This window comes from Stegostoma tigrinum, chromosome 5, assembly GCF_030684315.1.
Source record: "Stegostoma tigrinum isolate sSteTig4 chromosome 5, sSteTig4.hap1, whole genome shotgun sequence".
Taxonomy (NCBI): Eukaryota; Metazoa; Chordata; class Chondrichthyes; order Orectolobiformes; family Stegostomatidae; genus Stegostoma; species Stegostoma tigrinum.
Window position 1 is genome coordinate 10,748,111 of NC_081358.1, and position 25,333 is coordinate 10,773,443.

At 42.6% G+C, this 25,333-nt stretch overlaps 1 protein-coding gene across 1 annotated transcript in view; it reads left to right on the forward strand.

The window, feature by feature from the left end:
• The window catches only part of vps41 (VPS41 subunit of HOPS complex), a 162,998-nt gene that overhangs the window by 34,458 nt on the left and 103,207 nt on the right, over positions 1 to 25,333 (forward strand). Inside the window, exon 5 of the mRNA XM_059645823.1 lies at positions 6,755 to 6,829. Within this exon, the coding sequence (XP_059501806.1) occupies positions 6,755 to 6,829 (75 nt within the window). The remainder of the gene's footprint in view (positions 1 to 6,754; positions 6,830 to 25,333) is intronic.

A 25,333-nucleotide genomic window follows, 5' to 3' on the forward strand; every position in this document is an offset into this window, starting at 1 on the left:
ATTGTGAATAAAAATGATATCAACCCAGTAGAGATGGATATCTTAGATTCAGGAATTTGGGATATGAAAGAGGTTTGTGTACAGATGAGAAGTGTCACTTGCAGGAGTGTGTTCAGGCCCTCTACTAGTAACCCCATAGTAGGCAGAGTATAAAAGAAGAAATAATGGGAACTTGCCAGAAAAGTACGTGTTTGTCGTCGGGGATTTTAATCCACACATAGACTGGAAATATTGATGGGTAAAGGTAGCCTAAATGAGGAGCTCATAAAATATCTTGAGTATTGTTTCTGGGAACAGCATGTTCTGGAGCTAACCAGAAGTCAGATTATAGTAGATCTAATGTTGTGCAATGAGGCAAGATTAATTAATCATTTCATAATGATGGTGACCGTAGTTGTGATCATTATATGAGCGAATTTCACATTTATTTTCAGGAAGAAATGAGTGTCCAAGTCTAATATTGTAAACTCAATCTGGGTATTTATGTGGACGTGAAAGTAGAGCTAGCTAAAGTGAACTGGTAAACAAGAGATTAGTTGAACTGCATGTTAGATATTTGGGGGATATTTCAGAATGCACAGATGTTATTTGGAAGGGTGAGAGCGTTGTGGGCACACATGCTAACTGACATAGTACTTTAGTACAGAAACCCATTCAAGTGAGGGGAGAAAAGAAGAATATAGTGGTATTATGGGATAGTATAGTGAGAAGGAGGATACTGTTTCCTGCTACCAAGAATCAGAATCACAAAAGTATTTGAACAAGAAAGAAAGAATTCCGTTAAGGACGAAATATTTGTGATTAACTAAAAAATCTCAAATTATTATCAGACTAAAAGAAGAAAATATACAATTATTCAAAGATGGATGGAATGTCAGAAGACTGGGCATCGTAATGATTGGAACGAGATGGATCTTGTTGAGTATGAGATACCTGATTGGGGCTGTTAACCTAGGCCAATCAGGGAGTCCTGGCTGACAGATATAAACAGGAGTCTCAGAGAGTCTCCTCACTGTAGACACTGGCTGTGAACTCGGTGGTCAGAATCCATGTAATGTACAAATATAAATAAAGGGTGACTTGGTGATGGGATATTGGCTTCTCTGCAGTTATTTCAGGTAGCATATGAAAAGCAATAAAGAATGACTAAAGGAATAGTAAAGAGGGAAAAATTATAGTACAGGAGCATGCTAACTAGAAGCATAAAAAAGATGTTAATAGTTTCTGTACATAATAAAGAAAGTAATTAACAAAGTAAACATTATTCCTCTGGATGTGAGTTTGCTCGCTGAACTGGAAGGTTCGTTTTCAGACGTTTCGTCACCATTCTAGGTAACATCATCAGTGAGCCTCCGGTGAAGCACTGGTGTTATGTCCCGCTTTCTATTTATCTGTTCAGGTTTCCTTGGGTTGGTGATGTCATTTCCTGCGTTGGTGATGTCATTTCCTGTTCTTTTTCTCAGAGGGTGGTAGATGGGCTCCAAATCAATATTCCTATAGAATTAGAGTCTGAAAAGTAAATAATGATAAATAAATAGCTGGCAGATGAACTGAACAGTATGTTATTGTGTTCACAATAGAGCCATACAAGTAATATTCCAGAAATAACCTGAAACCAGGAAATAAGGAATTTGAGAAAGTTACAAATCACCAGGGAACTGATACTGAGCAAATTGTTGGAGTTATGGGCTGACAAGTACCCGGCTCTTGATGGATTTCATTCTTGAGTCTTAAAAAACATATTTAATGAGTGAGTTTGTTTAATTTTTAAAATTCTGTAGTTTTGGAGCTGGTTCAGTTAGATTGGAAGTTAGCTAATGTAAAAGGGAGGCAGACAGAAAGCAGGAAACTACAAGGGAGTTTCATATATGTAATGAGGCAAATGTTAGCTATTGTTGAAGACGTCATGGCAGGGTACTTAGAAAAGCTCAAGAGAATCAGGGCAGAGTCAATATGGTTTTGTGAAAGAGAAATCATGTTTGCCAAATTTATTGAAGGTTTTTGAAAAAGATATTGAATAAAGAAAAGCTGCTCAACATACTTTACCAAGATTTCCAGAAAGTATTCAATTAAAATATCTTATCAAAGGCTACTGCAAAAATAAAAGCTTATGTTGTCGGGTGGCAACATTGGTATAGATGCAGAATTGTCTAACTAACAGAAAACGGTTCTGGAATAATTGATTGTTTTCTGATAGGCAGGGTGGAATGTTGTCACGGGGCGGGGGGACGTGTCTGTAGGTGGGGATTTGAAACATTCACAAATTAGCTTAAGATTTTATTCGAAAGCAAAGCAGGCTTATGTGGCCAAATGTCCTACATTGGCTCTGAATTTGTAGGCCCATGAGAACATTCTTCAAAATAATGTACACAGTTGTGGATGGAGACCGTAATTACATTGGCAGCATGGTACATGCAGTGTGCATAATGTCTTATGTTCAGACCACTGGCATATAGTTCTGAGCTAGCAATCCAGAGATTGAATTCAAAACCCATCTTAGCAAATTGCCAGCTGTGTTATTGTCCCTCCACTCAGCAGAATTGAATTCTGAAATCAATTGCGTTGGGTAAAACTTGGACTTTGTTTTTCATCAGGTATATATTTTGAACTGTAGTTTTTGAAGTGAACCATGTGATGACATCTTGTTCCTTCATGTTACATAATACTGTTTGTTGTAAAAACATTAAAATGTTATCCCCTTCTGTCTTTTTTTCCTGTCCTTTATGGGTTAATTCATTGCTTTTATTAAAACAGAAAAAAGTAAAGTAATTGAATTGATGGAACAGAATAGATAGAAACAAACTGCTTCTAGTGACTGAGGGATGAGGGGACATAGAATAAATAAATGAGGTTTAAGGGAAAAGCAGGACAGATTTCTTTTAAATCGCGTTGTGAGGCTATGTATTGATTGTAGCAGAAACCATGTCAGCATTCAAGAATTTCTTAGAAATGTGATTGCAGACAAGATGTGATAAAAGGAGAAGGGAACATGGGATTAGTATTACTGCTCATGTACAGGTTAAAAATCACCATGGACTGATTGGGCTGAACAATTTATTTCCATGTTGCAATTTCATTGGGTCTGTGCAGCTTACTCTTGAGACAGAGGTCATAACAGTCCTTTGGATTGCATCATAATGACCATTCTTCACATATAAGCTTAGACAGTGTGTTTGTACTAGTTTGATAATGAATGATATTGGAACTGATCCCAATTTTTTTTGTATCCTTTCTATTTTTATCTCAATTTACAATAAAATTGAGTTCATTCTTTATTTTTATTCAGAATTTAGAACTTCTGCTCTGTTGTTCTGGTTTTCATTGTACAATTTGCAGGAGAATTGGCATAACTGGCTCATAAGATTGTGCAAGGACAAACTGCATTCAGCAGAAATCAAATAGACCTTTGCACTAATGTAATTTTTAAAAAAGCTGGTCATACACACAAAGCTGGTTGCTTGCCTAGGCTGAATTAACTACCATCAGAGTTTCTCTAATTTCGCTCAATTTCTGGACTGTGTAAATGCTCTTAATGTATCAACTGGCTCTTTTGTGTGAAGATCCTGAGAGAAATGTACTCTTTAAAAAAGAAAGCCCAAAGAAAATGAGTAAAAAATAGTATGTATACATTTAGCCATTTTCAGTAAATTAAAGCCTAGTATTCTAAAGTGTCATTGTGATTAATTTTTGTGAAAATAATTTTCAGTTATAGTCACCAAAATGCACGAATACCAAATGAACACTTCTAACCAAGCAAAGGAAGCATTTTTTAAAAAAGTCTTGAAAAGCTGCTCAGTTTTGTTGCCCAAAAGGCAGATTTTTGCATTTGGTGATATGCGAATTATGTTGGATAGAAACTTGGGAGCAAAAAGGATAAATGGCTAAGTCGTAGGTATTTTGGCTAAGTGCACATTGGTTCAGGTTTTGTTTTTGTAGGATTTTTCAATGCAAAACTAAATGCATTTTCTCAATGTACCTCACCAAACTCGCCTCATTTAACTGCCTGTTCATGAATGATTCTAGCCCCGTTTTAACATGCACAAATCTTCTGGTTCAACTCCCCACGTACTGGATATCCCAGCATCCCTGTTGCACAAGCCATCTTTAAAAGCCTATTGTGCTTCTGGCCAATTACTACCAGTCTGGATAAAAACCTAAAGAACTGTGGATGCTGTAAATCAGAAACAATAACAGAAATTGCTGGAAAAGCTCAGCAGGTCTGGCAGCATCCTGAACAGAAATCAGAGTTAACGTTTCGGGTCCGGTAACCCATCCTCAATTCTGACCCGAAACGTTAACTCTGATTTCTCTTCACAGATACTGACGATCTGGAGCTGCCCTGCATGGTTCCTGAAATTTGATGTGGCAAGCAAGGGGAATTTGCTGCCCCTCTTCATGGGCAGGATCCTGGAAATCTTGCTGGATCTGTGGTACACATTCAGGATATCCAGTTCCCCAAAGGAGCAGTAGTGGAAGCCATGACTCCAGGCCATTCCATTCTGATCCCTAGGTTACTACCTGCGTTAGCGTAGTTTCAGCCATCTGCAGGAATGCACAACAATGCCAGCATAAGTGCTATCAACTTCTGTCTGATACCTCACCATCTCTGTATCTCCGCTACTGTACTTACCTCCCACCAACCTTGTACTCGACCACACTCGCAATTTTCTGCAGAATTTTTCGAACTCGTTCTCACTCTGATGAACTTAAGTTAATCCATTCTTTCATCTTGACATGATTTTTCCAATGACTAAATGCATTTCACAGTCTCACATATGTTTTTTTAAAAAATGTCGGTCGTCTTCCTCATGATATCAAACAGCAGTTCATTAAATCATTACAGATTAAATTTTCCTAGCACACACTTAAATAACGAATTTATCTTTTTAGGCATATCTACTAGAAATTCCAAACATATTTGTGTTCAAGATGTTTTCAGGATGTGATCTTGAAATCTTCTACCGGAAATAAACCGGATACTTATTTGTACATGCAATCAATTTATTTTATTATTTGCCAAATGAGCAGATGTTTACATCAAGACTTTTTTGATGTTTTGCTTATCCTCTGGATGTGGCCATGATTAGGATAATAAACTATTGTCCATCCTCATATCCAATGATTTGATACTACTGAATGGTTTATCAGGCCATTTATGAGGACAGTTATGAATCATTTAGTTTTGGGTGAGATCAGAGTTCCATCAACCAGATTATGTAAGAATACAAAGTGTGGGGCTGGATAAACACAGCAGGCCAAGCAGCATCTTAGGAGCACAAAAGCTGATGTTTCGGGCCTAGACCCTTCATCAGAGAGGGGGATGGGGTGAGGGTTCTGAAATAAATAGGGAGAGAGGGGGAGGCGGACCGAAGATGGATGGAGGAGAAGATGGGTGGGGAGGTAGGGAGGGGATAGGTCAGTCCAGGGAGGACGGACAGGTCAAGGGGACGGTATGAGGTTATTAGGTAGGAAATGAAGGTGCAGCTTGAGGTGGGAGGAGGGGATAGGTGAGAGGAAGAACAGGTTAGGCAGGCGGGGACGAGCTGGGCTGGTTTTGGGATGCAGTCGGGGGAGGGGAGATTTTGAAGCTGGTGAAATCCACATTAATACCATTGGACTGCAGGGTTCCCAAGCGGAATATGAATTTGCTGTTCCTGCAACCTACGGGTGGCATCATTATGGCACTGCAGGAGACCCAGGATGGACATGTCGTCTAAGGAATGGGAGGTGGAGTTAAAATGGTTCGCGACTGGGAGGTGCAGTTGTTTACTGCGAACCGAGCGTAGGTGTTCTGCAAAGCGGACCCCAAGCCTCCGCTTGGTTTCCCCAATGTAGAGGAAGCCACACCGTGTACAGCGGATGCAGTATACCACATTGGCAGATGTGCAGGTGAACATCTGCTTGATGTGAGAAGTCTTCTTCGGGCCTGGGATAAGGGTGAGGGAGGTGGTGTGGGGTCAGGTGTAGCACTTGCTGCGGTTGCAGGGGAAAGAGCCGGGTTTGGTGGGGTTGGAGGGGAGTGTGGAGCAGACAAGGGAGTCGCAGAGAGAGTGGTCTCTCCGGAAGGCAGATAAGGATGGGGTTGGAAAAATGTCTTTAGTGGTGGGGTCAGATTGTAGATGGTGGAAGTGTCGGAGGATGATGCATTGTATCCGGAGGTTGGTAGGGTGTTGAGTGAGGACTAGGGGGATTCTCTTGTGGCGGTTATTGCGACGGCAGGGTGTCAGGGATGAGGTGCGGGAAATGCGAGAGACACAGTCAAAGGCGTCCTGGACCACTGTTGGGGGGGATGTTGCAGCCCTTGAAGAACGAGGACATCTGGGATGTGCGGGAGTGGGATGCCTCTAAGAATGTCTGGTTTGTCTCCCTGAGGACAAGAGTGAACCAGTTGAACATCAAACTGAGCAGTTTCACAATCTGGTGGTATCAGCATCTATTTTCAAAAACAAAGAAATTCTGGTTCTCGAAATGCTTTGACAGGACTTGAAGTTTGTCCATGTTACTTAATCATGCATATGATTGACTATTCAGAGTGTATAGAATGTCTAATATTGTTTGTGAGTACTGTTTAACTTGTGCTTCAAGATGCAAATGTTTTATTTTTATTATTGTTTGGAAAACATTCTATTTAGCTGACATTTTCTTTCTTCATCTGCTTTGATTATGAGTGCCCAGGGCAATTGACGATCCAAATTACACCTATGTTGTGTTGTGATGATCAATATCTTGTTTTGCTTAAATTACTATATTTCAGAGCTCTGTGAAGGTGAATCAAGTTAGCTTGGATGAAAGTGGAGAACATATTGGGATTTGTTCAGAAGATGGCAAGGTAGGTGTTGCAATACCCTGCGTTCCTCAGTTTTGTTTTACACCTTCCATATTTCTCAGTTGCTGTTTATACAGTTTTGTTCTTTCCCTCCTGTTTTCTCGTACTACTCACTACAAGTGTAAACTCGTCAATAAATTTTTGAAAAAGGATGTTTCATTTCCTTGTGTGTTCTACACTCTTATGTATGTGACAGTTCAGGAAAATAATGACACAGAATTGAGCCATGGAGCATTTGGGAAAAATTTGTTATTTTTAAACAACCTCTAACTGAGTGAAGTTTCATAGGAAACTTACCTTTCAACCTGTGGTGCCAGGATATTTCCAACGCAGCATTTTTAAATGAAAGCTCAAGAATTGTTCTTAGTAACAACTGTAAGATGCAGCATAGTGATACAAAATGCATAATTTAAGGTGCAACAAACTGCAACGTTTTCAAACAAATACTTCCATTTGAAAATACAGAACTTTGTTGTCTGCCACTTTTAAAGCAAGCATTTATTTATGTATCCAAATCTCAGACTATTTGCAGCTTAAGAATGAATAGTGGATAAGGTAATATATTTGGGCTGATGTACTTGTATTGTAGTAAGTTAATGAGGGACAAACAGGGTGAATTTAAAATGAGATAATCCAGCAGACACATCACCAGAACTTCTTTTGACCAACATGTTACTTGAGCAGTAAGCTTATGCATCTACATGAAAATTTATGAATAAAAAACATGTCAAATAGAGATAGTAGAAACTGCAGATGCTGGAGAATCTGAGATAACAAGGTGTAGAGCTGGATGAACACAGCAGGCCAAGCAGCATCAGAGGAGCAGGAAAGCTGACGTTTCGGGCTTAGATCCTTCTTCAGAAAATGGGGCCCAGGCCTGAAAAGCCAGCCTTCCTGCTCCTCTGATGCTGCTTGGCCTGCTGTGCCCATTCAGCTCTACACCTTGTTATGTCAAATAGATACACCAGATCCAATGCACCAAACATAGCAGAAAAATTCTGAAATTAATACTGGGAAGCCAGGTGACTGTTGATGTCTAACCAATGATAATTATTCAGGTATATACTGTCCACAAAAAAGCATCAACAAAGTGATGCAAGTGCAACTTTTTCGTCACTAGCCCGTTAACTGATGTCCAGTTTGAGTTCCAAGAATAGCACTAACGTTCAGACTTCTTTCTAACTTTCATTCAAAAATGTTATGACTTTCCAGCTGGTAAGACTGGATATGTCAGGGCCTGGGGTGAAAACTGATAGATCGTAAGTTTTATTTTTAAGTTTGGTCACAGCGGTGATCAGTCACTGAGCATGTTCACATCTGAGATTATTGCACAAAAGAGCTATGAATCAGTTTGGAAAGACAGCAAAGTAAAGAATCAGTCCTTTTACTCAGCATGATCCTTTGTACGCATTCAACCACAGTGTACTATCATACCTATCTTTATTTTAAAATTCCTTAGCGAACTGACAAAGTTGCAAGAATGAGTGAGATTTCACTCAATCACCAAGTTAGTTTCTCCACAAGACACAGACAGACCAACTTACAGGTTTATGACTGACTACTTTGAATCTGATGAAACAGGTTAAGACTTATTTTCAATACAACAAAGTGTGAAGCTAGATGAACACAGCAGGCCAAGAAGCATCTCAGGTGCACAAAAGCTGACGTTTCAGGCCTAGACCCTTCATCAGATAGGGGGATGGGGAGAGGGACCTGGAATAAATAGGGAGAGAGGGGGAGGCGGACTGAAGATGGAGAGAAAAGAAGATAGGTGGAGAGGAGAGTATAGGTGCGGAGGTAGGGAGTGGATAAGTTAGTCCAGGGAAGACGGACAGGTCAAGGAGGCGGGATGAGGTGGTAGGTAGGAAATGGAGGTGCGGCTTGAGATGGGAGGAGAGGATGGGTGAGAGGAAGAACAGGTTAGGGTAGCGGAGACAGACTGGGCTGGTTTTGGGATGCAGCGGGTGGAGGGGACGAGCTCGGCTGGTTTTGAGATGCGGTGAGGGAAGGGGAGATTTTGAAGCTGGTGAAGTCCACATTGATACCTTTGGGCTGCAGGGTTCCCAAGCGGAATATGAGTTGCTGTTCTTGCAACCTTCGGGTGGCATCGTTGTGGCACTGCAGGAGGCCCATGATGGACATGTTGTCTGAGGAATGGGAGGGGGTGTTAAAAAGGTTCACGAATGGGAGGTGCAGTAGTTTGTTGCGAACCGAGCAGAGGTGTTCTGCAAAGTGGTCCCCAAGCCTCCGCTTGGTTTCCCCAATGTAGAGGAAGCCGCACCAGGTACAGTGGATGCAGTATACCACATTGGCAGATGTGCAGGTGAACATCTGCTTGATATGGAAGGTCATCTTGGGGCCTGGGATAGGGGTGCGGGAGGTGGTGTGGGGGCAAGTGTAGCACTTCCTGCGGTTGCAGGGGAAGGTGCCGGGTGTGGTGGGGTTGGAGGGGAGTGTGGTGCGGACAAGGGAGTCGCGGAGAGAGTGGTCTCTCCGGAAGGCAGACAAGGGTGGGGATGGAAAAATGTTTTGGGTGGTGGAGTCGGATTGTAGATGACGGAAGTGTCGGAGGATGATGCTTGTATCCAGAGGTTGATGGGGTGGTATGCGAGAACGAGGGGGATCCTCTGGGAGCAGTTGTGGCGGGGGCGGGGTGTGAGAGATGTGTTGCGGGAAATGCAGGAGACGCGGTCAAGGGCGTTCTCGACCACTGCGGGGGGAAAGTTGCGGTCCTTGAAGAACGTGGACATCTGGGATGTGCAGGAGTGGAATGCCACATCCTGGAAGCAGATGCGGCGGAGGCGGAGGAATTGGGAATAGGGGATGGAATTTCTGCAGGAGAGTGGGTGGGAGGAGGTGTACTCTCAGTAGCTGTAGGAGTCAGTGGGCTTGAAATGGACGTCAGTTTCTAGCTGGTTACCTGAGATGGAGACTGAGAGGTCCAGGAAGGTGAGGGATGTGTTGGAGATGGCCCAAGTGAACTTGAGGTTGGGGTGGTAGGTGTTGGTGAAGTGGATGAACTGTTTGAGCTCCTCTGGGGAGCAAGAGGCGGTGCCGATACAGTCATCAATGTAACGGAGGAAGAGGTGGGGTTTGGGGTCTCTGTAGGGACAGAGAGGTCCAGGAAGGTGAGGGATGTGTTGGAGATGTTTCTGACTCAAACAAGCTTCCTGGTGAGATCATTGTTGCTTGTTGTTGATTTGAGCTTTAACAACCCACTGAAAAAGTTAGGGGTTACAAGCAAGTTGAGTTCAGAAGAAAATTCATTCCAAAGAAGGGGAGATTTTGTTTGTGGAAGTCTTCAGGTTATCAGAGCTGGAAATAAGTCTTAGTGATAATGGGAACTGCAGATGCTGGCGAATCCAAGATAACAAAGTGTGGAGCTGGATGAACAAAGCAAGCCAACCAGCATCTCGGGAGCACAAAAGCTGACTTTTCGGGCCTAGACCCTCCTTCAGAGAGGGGGATAGGGAGAGAGAGCTGGAATAAATAGGGAGAGAGGGGGAGGCAGACCGAAGGTGGAGAGGAGAGTATAGGTGGGGAGGTAGGGAGGGGATAGGTCAGTCCAAGGAAGACGGACAGATCAAGGAGGCAGGATGAGGCTGGTAGTTAGGAAATGGAGGTGCGGCTTGAGGTGAGAGGAAGGGATGGGTGAGAGGAAGAACAGGTTGGGGAGGCGGGGGCGAGCTGGGCTGGTTTTGGGATGCGGTGGGGGAAGGGGAGTTTTTGAAGCTTGTGAAGTCCACATTGATACCATTGGGCTGCAGGGTTCCCAAGCAGAATATGAGTTGCTGTTCCTGCAACCTTCGGGTGGCATCATTGTGGCACTGCAGGAGGCCCATGATGGACATGTTGTCTGAGGAATTGGAGTGGGAGTTAAAATGGTTTGCGACTGGGAGGTGCAGTTGTTTATTGCGAACCGAGCGGAGGTGTTCTGCAAAGCGGTCCAAAAGCCTCCGCTTGGTTTCCCCAATGCGTCATTTAGTTTAAATCATGTGATTTCTTAGAAACATGCCATAACTCAGTGGGTGAAAGAGAGAGATATGGGGATTACTTTACAGCAGATCACGAGTTGTTTTAAGATGTACTTTTCTTCAACTCCATCTTTCTCTGCATGGAGAGGTGTTTTGTTTTGGAAGGTTCAAGGCAGAATCTCTCTGTCTTCCTTGGTCCAAACTTTGCTCAGAGGAGGATTTTCAAAACTGTCTTGGAAGCCTAGAAGTTAGGAACAAGAGTAGGCCATTCAGCCCCTCTGGCCTGCTGTGCCATTCAACATGATCATGGTTAATCGTCTGTCTCAATTCCATATTCTCACTTCATCTCTATTCCCTTGAAGCATTTAATATCTGAAAAATTATCAGTTTCTTTCCTGAATATACTCGGTGACCCTGTCTCCACAGCTTCTGTGATAGCAAATTCCACGGGTTGCCTTATCTTAGTTCCAACTAGCCTATTCCATATCCTGAAACTGTGGCTCCACTGCTAGGGGAAACATCCTCCCTGCATTTAGTCAGTCCAGCCCTATTTGAATATCATATGTTTCAATGTGATCTCCTTGGATTATTCTAAACTGTAGTGAATACAGGCCATTTAATCTAATCTCTTCTCGTACAACCTTGATATCCTTATGAACGTTTGCTGCATACCCTCTCTGGCAAGCATATCCTGCTTTAGGTAGGGACACCAAATCTGCAGGCAGTATTCCAGTTGCTGCTTCGCCAAGGTCCAGTATAATTCCAGTAAGATATCCCTACTTCCAAACTTAAATCCCCTTATGATAAGGTAAGTATACCATTGTTTTAGTGTTTGCTAAACCTGCCTGTTTACTTCTCTTGAGTGGGGTACAGCGATGTCTACATGCCTTTGTATGTCCACATTTCCTAATACATCATTTTTTTCTTGGAGTTCTGCACATACTGGCTGTTCTTTTGAGGGTTTCATTATAGACTTCAAAAGCTGAAATTATGTTTTAATTTTGAGGCCTCAACAGATCCTCAAAGCAGAGAGGTCAATTATGTTGAGGGCCTCTGAAGTTCTTTCTCTCTCATGCTATTTTCTCTGAAACTAGATTTCTCTTTCCTCCAAGATAGCAAGAACTGCAGATGCTGGAGTTAGAGATAACACAGTGTGGAGCTGGAAGAACACAGCAGGCCAGACAACATCAGAGGAGCAGGACCCATCTTCAGAAATGGGGGAGGGGAAAGGGAGCTCAGCAATAGAGAGAGGACGGGTGGGGATGGGGAAGGTAGGTGGGATGGTAATAGGTGAGTGCAGGTAGAGAGTGGTGGGGATTGGTCAATGATGTGGAAGGAGTGGATAGGTGAGAGAGAAGATGGACAGGTTGTGTCAGGCCAAGGACGCAGGGATGAGAAGGGAACGTGAGGCATGGAATGAGGCCTGGGCTGGGGAGATTTTAAAACTGGTTAATACTATGCTTAGGCCATCAGGCTATAGGCTCCCGAGGCGGAATATGAGGTGTTGCTCCTCCAGTTTGCGGGTAGTGTCCTCTTGACACTGGAGGAGGCCCAGGATCGACATGTCACCCAGAGAGGGGAGGGGGAGTTAAAATGGTTCACGACAGGAAGGTGTTCTTGTTTGTTTTGTAAAAGCGCAGATGCTCTACAAAATGGTCTCTGAGTCTCTGCTTGGTCTCAGCAATGTAGAAGAGGCCAAATCAGGTGCAGCGGATTCAGCAGTCTACCCGTTTCTGAAGAAGGCTCCCGACCCAAAACATCAACTTTCCAGCTTCTTTGATGCTGCCTGGCCTGCTGTGTACCTCCAACCCCACAGTTCGTATTCTCTTTCCTCCATTGTCTGTTTGCACACTCGTGGTATTTCAAAAGTTTATATGTATATGTGAGCATGCCTGTCTGCAATGATTGGTGCTTGTAGTTGTACAGTCAGTGAAAATGAAAATGTACTTCTGAGGTATGCTGTGATGTAACTGTAGCCTCAGTAGTCATGTGAGAGAAACTCTGCTTCCAGGTTGGAACTGGAGCAGCATTGGCAGAGATGCCTGCTGAAAACTGTCATCACATATACCTTGTCAATGAATACAGTATGAAAAAAAATACTTTGAGGTTTGGCTTGAGTGTCTCTGAAATGATGAAACCATAAAAAACAATTAGGAAACTTGCAGCAACATTTTTTGCTATTTATGTTCTGTTGGAGTCAGATTAGGTTTTATTTTGCAAAAATTTATCGTGCCATAACTGCCGTGTTCATGAGGCAGAAGTGGTTGGATGCACTGATGATTGTGCAGTGTTCATTTCCATTCACAGACCTTCAGATAATTAGGTTATCTATGCCTGCTTGCAGCTTGATCAGGATTCTTTCAGGCTGGAACTGAGAAGCAGCGAGTGGCTCTGCATCACATGAGCACAAAATAACAATCACCTGTAACAGGAAGCAATCTGGTCACCTCTTTTAGGCATTCAGTTACGTTCCTATGCTAAATGCTTTTCAAGGTGAATAAAAAAACTTGGCAATGAATGCAGTTTTTACCAGTGTTACTCATATCTCATGAATAAATAAATCAAATTAACATTTAGAAGACAAGAGTTCCCATTTAGAGGAGATTCCAGTCAGTCTCACTGTAATTTAGTGCAATGGAAGTGTTCTTTAGGAAATTTTGGCATCTCATTTCTTATCCCAAAGTCCCATAACCAGCCAATGAAATGAACCTGCTTTTTGTAGCATTATGATAGATGGTAGTTCAGAGCCGGCTCAGGGTCAGAGCTCGTGGCAGAGACGGTAGAATGAAGATGGACTCTATTTCAGCCATATCTTTTTATTCTTTATATTCTTAAATTACTCAAAATGGTGACAGTTGTAGCTTTCACTGTATTTTACTGTGCTATTCATTGTACAGTACAAGTGACAATAAATCAACATTCTTCATTCATTTATTTATTCATGGCACCAGGAAAACATTCAGCTGTTGTTCAAGCAATACTTTATGTTCTTTCAAGCCCATCTGAGCAGTTCTCCATCTAACCGGCAGGTATCTCCAACAAGGTAACTCTCCTTCATTTAAGTACACCTTTTAGGTCAAATTTTATGAGCAAACATGTTCTTAATTGGGTTTAAAACTCTTTTGAAGTGGTATTGACAAGTTTGTTATTCATTTAAACTGAGATTCTGTGGTGACATTCGTGCCTTAGCATTCTGATATCCTGCTGTCATGATGCTTTAAGATCATAAGGAAAAATCAGCCGACTTCTTCATCCCAGGAGTCAACCTGTTGAACCTACCCTGAGCTGTTTCTCCGACAAGTAAATCCTTCCGAAAATAAGAAGCCTGAAACTGTACAGCATAATGGTCGCAAAAGTTTACTGCGTCTATAATCCAGCCCACTTGCAATAAATGCTAAGATTCCATTTTGCTTCCTAATTACTTGCTAATTTTTGTGATTCATGATGCCTTTGTATTGTAGAATTTTATGGGTTCCCTTAATGTAAGTGACCTGTTTTTCTGTTGTTCATGCCAGAATGAGAAACGTTACATTTTCCCATTTCGTACTCCATTGTCAACTTGCCCCTTTCACTTAGCCTACTTCTACCCCCTTGTTCACTTTTTGGATCTGTCTCTGAACCGCCTGTACTACTAGTCTTTATAGAATCATCAAGCTTGGCCACAGTATAGTCAATCCCTTCATTCTGGTCATTTATGCTTGGACACTCGCTAGTCAGTTTATGAGCCTGAAACTGATCTATTTATCCTTAATTTGTTTCTGTTAATTAGCTGATCATCTATCCGTGCTAATGTATTGCCCCCAGCGTTATGATCTGTTAGACAGTAATCTTTTATGTGGCTTTGATCCTCTTCTGTAGGAACTTATCCCTTTTTAAAACTTTAAATATGCCACATCCATCAATTCCCCCTTACCTCTTCTGTTATTTATATTGTTCAAAAAGCTCCCAACAGATTTGTCAAACTCAATTCCCTTTCATAATTCCATACTGACTGCCTTATCCTACTATTTCTACTGTATCCTTTTATCATATTCTTTATTATAGATTCTAGCCATTCCCCAACTGATGTTAGACTGTAGCTTTCCCTTTCCTTCCTTTCATAAAAAGAGGAATTACATTTACCATGTTCTACTATTGATAGCCATTTTGGCCTATAGAATTTTCACAGATGATCAACAATGGATCTAACATTTCTGTAGCCACCTGTTCCAATACTACGGAATGTAGAAATGAGGCCAAGGGGATCTATCTGTTGCATCAGATTAATTTCTGTGGTTTTTTAAAAAAATATTATCAATAGCTTGCTGATCCTGTTTGCACTAGTTCCTTGATTCTGCATTACTTCTGGAAAATTTTTAGTATTTCCTTCAACAACCGATGAAAAGTATCTGTTTAATTTTTCTGTCGCTTAATTATTCCTTCTTTTAAATTCTACTAATTCCACTTCAGACCCACGTTTGTTTTCACTAATCTGTTCCTTTCCATACACTTTTAAAAGTTTTTAACTGTCTGGTTTAATGTTTCTTATTGCTTTGCTCTGATAAACCAGTTTTTTTTTCCTAAGCCTTCCTTTGCAAAATGCTAAAATGCTCCCAGTCCTGAGGCTGACCATTTCTTTGGCAACTTTAACTGCCTTTTCCTTTAATCTAATAGAGTTCTTGATTTCTTTTGTTAACTATGGTTAGGACACATTCCTTGGTCATGCATTAAAAAGATTTATTTTTACTGCAAACTATGCATTAACTTGTTAAATGCTGGCCCTACCTGGCTATCATCGTACCTTTTAACATAGTTTCCTGTTCACAATAGCTGACTTGCCCCTCGTACCTTTATGGTTTATGATGTCTTATGTTTTAAAACCCGAAATTCTGACTGAAGTAGATAACAAAGTGTGGAGCTGGATGAACACAGCAGGCCAAGCAGCATCGCTGATGAAGGGTCTAGGCCCGAAACGGCAGCTTTTGTGCTCCTAAGATGCTGCTTGGCCTGCTGTGATCATCCAGCTCTACACTTTGATATCTCGGATTCTCCAGCATCTGCAGTTTCCCTTATTTCTGATTGAACTACATCACTTTCAAACTTAATTTAAATTTCTATAATATTATGGTCACACCTTCCTCAAGGTTTCTTTATGATAAGATTATTAATGAACCTTTTCACCACAACATTAGAATCGTAGAATCATACGATACAAAAGATGCCCTTTAGCTCTTCGAGTCTGTACTGCCAAAAGTACAATAAATTTGCACTAGTCCCACTTTCCAACACTAGGTCATTGCCTTGAATGTTATGACATTTTAAGTGCTTATTCAAATACTTTGTTAATTGTTGTGTGTTTGCCCACCTCAACTACCTTCCCATTCCAGACTCCTACTGCACTCTGGCAGAAAAAATATCTATCCTCATGTCCCCTCTAAACCTCCTGCCTTTGCCCTTAAAATTGTACCCGTTAACTAAGGGAACAGCTGCTTTGTATCCACCCTGCCTGTGCCCCTCATAATCTTATACATCTCGATCAGGTCCTCCCTCAACCTTCTCTGCTCCAAAGAAAATAACTCAAGCTTATCCAGCCTCCCTTCATAGCTAAGATATTCCATCCCAGGCAACATGCTGTTGAATCTCCTCTGCAACCCCTCCAGAGCAATTGCATTCCTCCTGTACAGCAGTGAACAGAACAGCATACAGTATCCTAGTTGTGGCCTAACCAAAGTACTGCACAGCTTCAACATAACACAGAACGTAGAACAGTACAGCACAGGAACAGGTCCTTTGACCCTATCTGTACCAACCAAGTTGCAATCCTAAATTAATCTCATCTGCCTGCATGTGATCCATCTCCCTCTATTCCCTCCCTGTTCATGTGTTTCTAAATGCCTCTTAAACATTGCAATCATATGTGCTTCTACCACCTTCCCTGGCTTTACAACCACCTTCTCTGTAAAAAAAAGAAAACTGCTTCAACATCTTTAAACTTTTGCCATCTTACCTTAAAACTGTGCCCCCAAGTATTGGACATTTCCACCTTGGGGGAAAAAAAACTCTACTTAATCCGTCCAATCAATGCTTCATATAATTTTAACGTCCCTGTTCTTATAATCTAGTCCAATAAAGGCAAACGTTCCATATGCTTTCATAACCGTCCTATTAACCTGTCCTGATGCCTTCAGCAATCTGTGAACAAGAACCCCAAGATCCGTTTGTTCCTCTGAGCTTCCAAATGTCCTGCCATTCATCAAGTACTCCCTTGACCTGTTGCTTCTTTCAAAGTGCATCACTTCACATTTATCAGGGTTAAATTCAGTCTGTCACTGATGTGCCTATTTGCCCATTCCAGCTAAAACCTCCTGTGACCTAATACCTTCTTTCTGTCTTTCAACTGTCTGACGAATCTTCATGTCAGACATAAACCGACTTCTTATCACCACCTCACCAAGCCCCCTTAACTCCCCACCCTCTTCCAGCCTCTGACTTCTAATAATGCTGTAAGTAAGATGTGTCAGAATTCTGTAGAATGCTTGCATTACCATACCTGCATAGATGTAGACTTTGCATGTTCTCAGAAAATGCTGTGTCATTTTCTTGAAAAAAAATTATGTTGTTTTGCTGCATTTTGTGTGAATTACCTAAGAGGAGGAAGTGAGTGAGCTGTAGCAGTTTTCTCTTGATGTATACATGGTGTAATTAGTGTTTTTTTTAAAATTATTGAAACCTGAAACAATGTCTTCACTTGTGGCAAAAGCTGTATGTTATTATGTGCACCCTTTCAATGATTACCATCTTCGGAAGATTTTGTTGGACTGTTTATTTTCCTGGAGCAGGTGCTCTGCAGCTGCCTCAGGAATTTGCATTGTGATGTAAGTCAAAATGAAGTGCTCAATTAGCACAGGACAAGAGCTGTTTGTCATGCATTTGATAAGTTAAGGTTGATTGCTTTGATTTCGGTTGTGACAAGTCTCTTAATTGCATTGTCATTGGAAAATAAGAGAATAGTCCTGGGGAATAAAGTGTTGGTCTGAGTTTAATGGAAGAAATTAGTGTTCTTGAGGTGCACTGGTAATGTCTGTATCACTGGGCCAGAAGATCTGTTCTATAGAGATAACAAAGTGTAGAACTGGATGAACACGGCAGGCCAGGCAGCATCACAGGAGCACAAAAGCTGACGTTTCAGACCTAGACCCTTCTTCAGAAAAGGGGGAGGGAGAGAGTGTTCTGAAATAAATAGGGAGAGGGAGGAAGGTGGATCGAAGATGGATAGAGGAGAGGACAGGTGGAGAGGAGGCAGACAAGTTAAAGAGGTGGGGATGGAGCTAGTAGAGGTGAATGTAGGCGAGGAGGTAGGGAGGGGATAGGTCAATCTGGGGAGGACGGACAGGTCAAGGGGACAGGATGAGGTTAATAGGAAGGAAGAAAATGGGGGTGCGGCTTGAGGTGGGAGGGGGGGATAGGTGAGAGGAAGAACAGGGGACGAGCTGGGCTGGTTTTGGCATGCAGTGTGGGGAGGGGAGATTTTGAAGCTTGTTAAATACATATTGATACCATTGGGCTGCAGGGTTCCCAAACGGAATATGAGTTGCTGTTCCTGCAACCTTCAGGTAGCATTGTTGTGGCACTGCAGGAGGCCCAGGATGGACATGTCGTCTAAGGAATGGGAGGGGGAGTTAAAATGGTTCGCGACTGGGAGGTGTAGTTGTTTATCGCGTACCGAGCGGAGGTGCTCTGCAAAGCAGTCCCCAAGCCTCCACTTGGTTTCCCCAATGTAGAGAAAGCCACAACGGATGGAGTATACCACATTGGCAGATGTGCTGATGTAGGGCCAGTGTAGGTACGGAAGAAGGATTGTTCCATGTAACCCACAAAGTAGCAGGCAAAGCTTGGGCCTATGCAGATACCCATGGCCACCCCCTTTGTCTGTAGGAAATAGGAGGAATCAAAAGAGAAGTTGTTGAGGGTGAGGACAAGTTCGGCTATGCGGATGTTGGTGTCGGTGGAGAGGGGACTGGTCGGGCCTGCAGGACAGGAAGAAGAGGAGGGCCTTTAGGCCATCTGCATGGGGAATGCAGGTGTATAGGGACTGGATGTCCATAGTAAAAATAGGTGGTGTCGATGCTGGGCCTTCTGCAGTGCCACAATGATGCCACCCAAAGGTTGCAGGAACAGCAACTCATATTCCACTTGGGCACCCTGCAGCCCAATGGTATCCATATGGATTTCACCAGCTTCAAAATCTCCCCTCCCCCGACTGCATCCCAAAACCAGCCCAGCACGTCCCCACCTCCCTAACCTGTTCTTCCTCTCACCTATTCCCTCCTGCCACCTCAAGCCGCACCCCCATTTCCTTCCAACTAACCTCATCCCAACCCCTCGACCTGTCCGACTTCCCCGGACTGACCTATCCCCTCCCTACTTCCCCACCTACACTCACCTCTACTGGCTCCATCTCCGCCTCGTTAACGTGTCTGTCTCCACTCCACCTGTCTTCTCCTGTATCCACCTTCGATCCGCCTCCTCCTCTCTCTCTATTTATTTCAGAACACTCTTCCCCTCCCCCTTTTCTGAAGAAGGGTCTAGGCCCAAAACGAAAGGTTTCCTGCTCCTGAGATGCTGCTTGGCCTGCTGTGTTCATCCAGCTCTACACTTAGTTATCTCGGATTCTCCAGCATCTGCAGTTCCCATCATCTCTGATACAATTAGATCTGGTCTATAGGTGTGCGATAACAAATATCTAAAGGATGAAATGATTTTTTGATATTGTTTTCATACTTAAGAATATGTTACAATCTGCTCGCAAGTTTCAAAAATACTTCAAAGAATAATTAAGTTGAAGACTTTTTTTTCCTAGTTGAAAAGAAGAGTTTGGGAATGAGATCTTCATTTCAGTAGTTGCAATATGCAACTAGATAGTTCAGGATCCATTTTGACACAGAAAGTTTAAAAATGTGGAATCAGGTGAAGCATGTGCCGTAAGGAATTGCTTTGTTCATTTTGGGAGAGTGAGTAGCACTGTCAGCAGTGTTACCCATTCATTAGTTGCCCTTGGGGTACCAACAGTCATAACACAGTGTGGGTTTGGAGTGACCTGTCAGCCAGGCCAGTGTGGAAATGTTTCGTTCTTCCTGAAGCATACTAGTGAATTAGTTAGGTTTTATTGACAATCTGTTCCTTTCTTTGCTTCTGGCTCACAAATTAACAGATTTATTGCATTCAATTTTGTGAGTTATCACCGTTAATATTTAAGCGCATGACCTCTGGCTCACTGATCCAGTGCTTTCATCACGAGGCCACTCTACCTAAATAACTGCCTGCAGTACATTCAGGCGAGATAACCTACGCCTTAACCTCTTAAAGAAAATAAGAAAGAAAATTTATAAAACTGAAGTTAATACTTGTCGGAGATCCTTTAAATATATGGGCCTGGATTTTCCAATGACCTGATAGTTGTAATTCCTAGTGTAGATGGGATTTGCGAATGGGGACACGCTGGAATCCCCATCATAGTAGCCTCTTAAGGAATTGCTGGGAAATTGAAGATTCCATTGGGCGATTCCTACATGCCTGGAATCATTGCAAAGGGCACATTTAAATCAGAATTCAGAGTAAATAGCTGCATAGGAAAGTCAGACTATTAAATGAATAATCCAACTCCCAAATATCTATTCAACTGATCCTGTACCAAACTCACATTAACCAAATACACTGCCCCCGGACCATTTACACCACCACCGAGCATCCCACACTCAGGATTTGGCAACCCTTCTCACCGCCATCCCCCCTCCCTGGACCTAGTGACCTACTTCCCTCGCTCTGGACCTGGCAACACCACACACTCCCCAACTCCAGACATCCCTCTCCCGCACTGACCTAACTGGGTACCCCTTTTCTCTCTGCCCCATACCTGATCTCACTCTGCCTCTGCCCCACCCATTGCCAGACCTTGACACTCATTCTCCCCTGCCCCACCCCCAACCCTACCAAACCAGATATCACCCTTAAATACTCTTTCTTGGCACTCTGGTTGCCATACACCCTAGCAATGTCCTCAGCATCTTCTTGACACCCACATAGAAACCTATCTCATGGCATCTTAGTGCCCCATGCCCCCATTCCTTACTGCCTGCCCCCATGGCAAACTGCCTTTGGCACTGCAGCCCACTGCAATCCATCTGACAGAAGAATTCTCCAGCACCTTAATCTCACATTTGTGTTATGCATTTGAATAATATAATTGAGTTGGACTTTTGAAAGGATTGTATATAATTTCAGTGGAGAGACTTTACAGATGCATATGACTCATAGAACTGATGGCAGGTTAACTGTCTAGATTTTGAGCGTTGCTGAGAAAAGACTCATGCTGTTGAAACTTTACATTTTGGGCATTCAAGAGTCACAGTATCATCATTCAGGTTTGGAGTATCCCTCAATAAAGCACATATGTTCATGTGTAGGTGCCATTCTGTGCAAACAGACGGATGATGTCCACGCATTATGCTCTTTTCAACTGAACGGGAACAAGCTTGGTATATTCTTTATGGCAGCACCTCAACCAATCAGTATCCACTTGCCAACAGATCAGCACCCGTTTCTTGTGCAGTTTAAATCATTGTTCCTTTTGAACTTTGAATTCTTGAAATTCTGTTTTGATGGTATAAGAAATAAATTTTTGACAGCATTTTCTTTTCAGTAGCCTTCATGTCTGTACTACAAAGTGGCTACCTGCCTGAATTTTAAAATTCCTTGAAGGTGGAGGATAAATTAGGATAGACAATTACAATGTTACAGCCAGATGGCTTGTGTCTGTTGTTTTAACATGCATTGAAGTGGGCTACCTAAGATAAGATGGGGAATAGTTCGTAACAGTTTTTTAAGCATTTGTCTTCCATTCTCTCCTGTTGTTTCTCTTCAGTAACAACATAGAAATCTGTACATCTAGACTAAATATTTCTAATACCTCAAAAATAACAGATGACGAGGAGCAGAGAGATTTACTGCATTCAAAATTTCTGGACAAATTAAGCTTACAAGCTTGTAATCATAAAATCTAATTTGGAGATCATTGGCAAGTGTAATAAAAACTTGTCAAATTTGGAATAATCATTCAATCATTATATTAAACTGAGGCCAAGAATGTTTGTTCAGTGTGTTTCCGTTCAGTTGAAAAGAGCATGATGCATGGACATCATCTTTTATGTCTGTTCAGGCAGACATAAAAGATCCCATGGCACAATTTGAAGAACAACAGAGAGTCTCTTGCCCAATTAAAACCATCAAATTCTTGACTGCCCACAAATTATTTGGCATTTGCCTAGACTGCAGTAGTAACTTTAATTGAGAAGTACACAATGCCCTAATCTGGCAAACTGTGTGATCCAGCACCTGCAGTGCTTCCGGTTTCTGAAGATGATATATTTTGCAGTGGAACGTGAAAGTTTGAGGAATTTAACTGGCATAAATATACTTTAAATGCAGCATGCAGAGTTCCCATCATTTAACTATTTTAAAGGCAGTTGCATCCACTTAAGAGCTTGCACCAATCCAAGTTCCCTTCACTGAGTACCTGTCACTGTTCCCCGCAGTTAACAATTGGATGCTGCATCAAAGAGAACAATAAAATGTAGATGTGTCATTATCAGTATAGCAAAAACTTAAATTATTGAAAAAATTAGACCAAAAAATGTAGAAGAAATTTCGTCTGAGGATGTACAGGTTAGGTAGATTAGCTAAGTTAAATTGCCCACAGTGTCTAGGGATGTGTAGGTTGGGTGTATTAGTCATGGAAAATGTAGGGTTACAAGTATAGGATATGAGTGGACTTGATGGGCCAAATAGCCTGCATCCATACTGTAGGGATTCTATGATTCTAAGGACACTCTATTAGGCTTACAGTGTTGGGTCATCCAAAGTGTTTGACTTCAAGCAGGAAAAGAATAAAATCTTTGAACTTACTGTTTACTGACAGTGAAAGCAAGAAAGTTATAGTAGTCCATAAAACATTAAAGGAAGGAAATAATAGCGATTTAGATAGTGTTCAGATGGATTGGTTTGACTGTGTCAGAATGCAACATTTCTGGTGAGATGGTAATTCCCCAGTAAAGTTATTTCAAAGAAACGTCAGCTTGCAGCCAGAGTATGAATATTTGCACTGATGGTTATAGAAGTTTAAGAACCGGCAAGGCATTCATCTGTACTCTGTGCACAGTGAAGAAAAGAAATACTGATACTGAAGCAACTGCAAAGTTTATTGAAGATTTTGCAGTTACTTAGCACTGAAAAGCTATCCTCAGAGCAAGTACACAGTGCCAATGGAGCTGCTTTCTATTGGCATTGTATGCCTCATAAATGCAACGTAGCAACAGAGGCTGATGAAGTGCCAACTAAAGTGAAGGAGCCAAAGGACAGAGTGACTTTTCTTGCTATAATCGCAAATAATAACTGTCCATTTGCTCTTATTGCTTGTTAGCTGTTGTTCTCTATTTGGCTACATTCCTTTTAAAACTACAAGTCTTTATTGTTATATAAAGCTTCAAGTGAACCTTTACCACACATCTACTTTCCAACATTACACCAGTGACCCCACATTTCAAAAATAGTAAATTAATTGTAAAGCATTTTAGTACATCCTGAGGACATGAAAGAAACCAAATAAATAAAAGTTTTAGCTTTATCTGCAATGTCATATTTCATTTCTTATGCACTTTTTAATATTGCCAAAAAAATAAACAGGTTTGTGAAGTTCACCTTGTCTTCTGTAAATACATAATCTTATGTCCATCGATGTTCTGCTTGATTACACATAGCTAGGAGCACTGCTATGTTATTTCTTGTGGGACACGGAGTCTGCTGTTTAAAGTAACAGCCTGACTGCAATGATCCCTCCTCATTTTTCTTCAAAGTTCTCTTACCTGAGTTATAGGATAAGTATATTCTACCACATTACAGCTTCATTGCTTATTACTCCCATATTACAGTTTCATTGTTATTACAAGCCTCTCATAATTATGTACAAATCTGTCCTTCAATTTCTTTTGGAACAATTTTTTCCCAACTAAGAGAACTTTTTTCACAAGCGGAATTATCTGAACCACACACTGCTCAAACTAAGATAATAAAATGTGCGGCTGGATGAACACAGCAGGCCCAGCAGCATCTCAGGAGCACAAAAGCTGATGTTTCGGGCCTAGACCCTTCATCAGAGAGGGGGATGGGGGCGAGGGCTCTGGAATAAATAGGGAGAGAGGGGGAGGCGGACCAAAGATGGAGAAAAGAAGATAGGTGGAGAGGAGAGTATAGGTGGGGAGGTAGGGAGGGGATAGGTCAGTCCAGGGAAAACGGACAGGTCAAGGAGGTGGGATGAGGTTAGTAGGTAGGAGATGGAGGTGCGGCTTGGAGTCGGAGGAAGGGATGGGTGAGAGGAAGAACAGGTTAGGGAGGCAGAGACAGGCTGGACTGGTTTTGGGATGCAGTGGGTGGAGGGGAAGAGCTGGGCTGGTTGTGTGGTGCAGTGGGGGGAAGGGACGAACTGGGCTGGTTTTGGGATGCGGTGGGGGAAGGGGAGATTTTGAAGCTGGTGAAGTTCACATTGATACCATTGGGCTGCAGGGCTCCCAAGCGGAATATGAGTTGCTGTTCCTGCAACCTTCGGGTGGCATCATTGTGGCACTGCAGGAGGCCCATGATGGACATGTCATCTAAAGAATGGGAGGGGGAGTGGAAATGGTTTGCGACTGGGAGGTGCAGTTGTTTATTGCGAACCGAGCGGAGGTGTTCTGCAAAGCGGTCCCCAAGCCTCCGCTTGGTTTCCCCAATGTAGAGGAAGCCACACCGGGTACAATGGATACAGTATACCACATTGGCAGATGTGCAGGTGAACCTCTGCTTAATATGGAAAGTAATCTTGGGGCCTGGGATAGGGGTGAGGGAGGAGGTGTGGGGGCAAGTGTAGCATTTCCTGCGGTTGCAGGGGAAGGTGCCGGTTGTGGTGGGGTTGGAGGGCAGTGTGGAGCGAACAAGGGAGTCACGGAGAGAGTGGTCTCTCCGGAAGGCAGACAAGGGTGGGGATGGAAAAATGTCTTGGGTGGTGGGGCCGGATTTTAGATGACGAAAGTGTCGGAGGATGATGCGTTGTATCCGGAGGTTGGTGGGGTGGTGTGTGAGAACGAGGGCGATCCTCTATGGGCGGTTGTGGCGGGGGCGGGGTGTGAGGGATGTGTTGCGGGAAATGTGGGAGACGCGGTCAAAGGCGTTCTCAACCACTGTGGGGGGAAAGTTGCGGTCCTTGAAGAACTTGGACATCTGGGATGTGCGGCAGTGGAATGCCTCATTGTGGGGGCGGATGAGGAGTTGGGAATATGGGATGGAATTTTTGCAGGAGGGTGGGTGGGAGGAGGTGTATTCTGGGTAGCTGTCGGAGTCGGTGGGCTTGAAATGGACATCAGTTACAAGCTGGTTGCCTGAGATGGAGATTGAGAGGTACAGGAAGGTGAAGGATGTGTTGGAGATGGCCCAGGTGAACTGAAGGTTGGGGTGGAAGTTGTTGGTG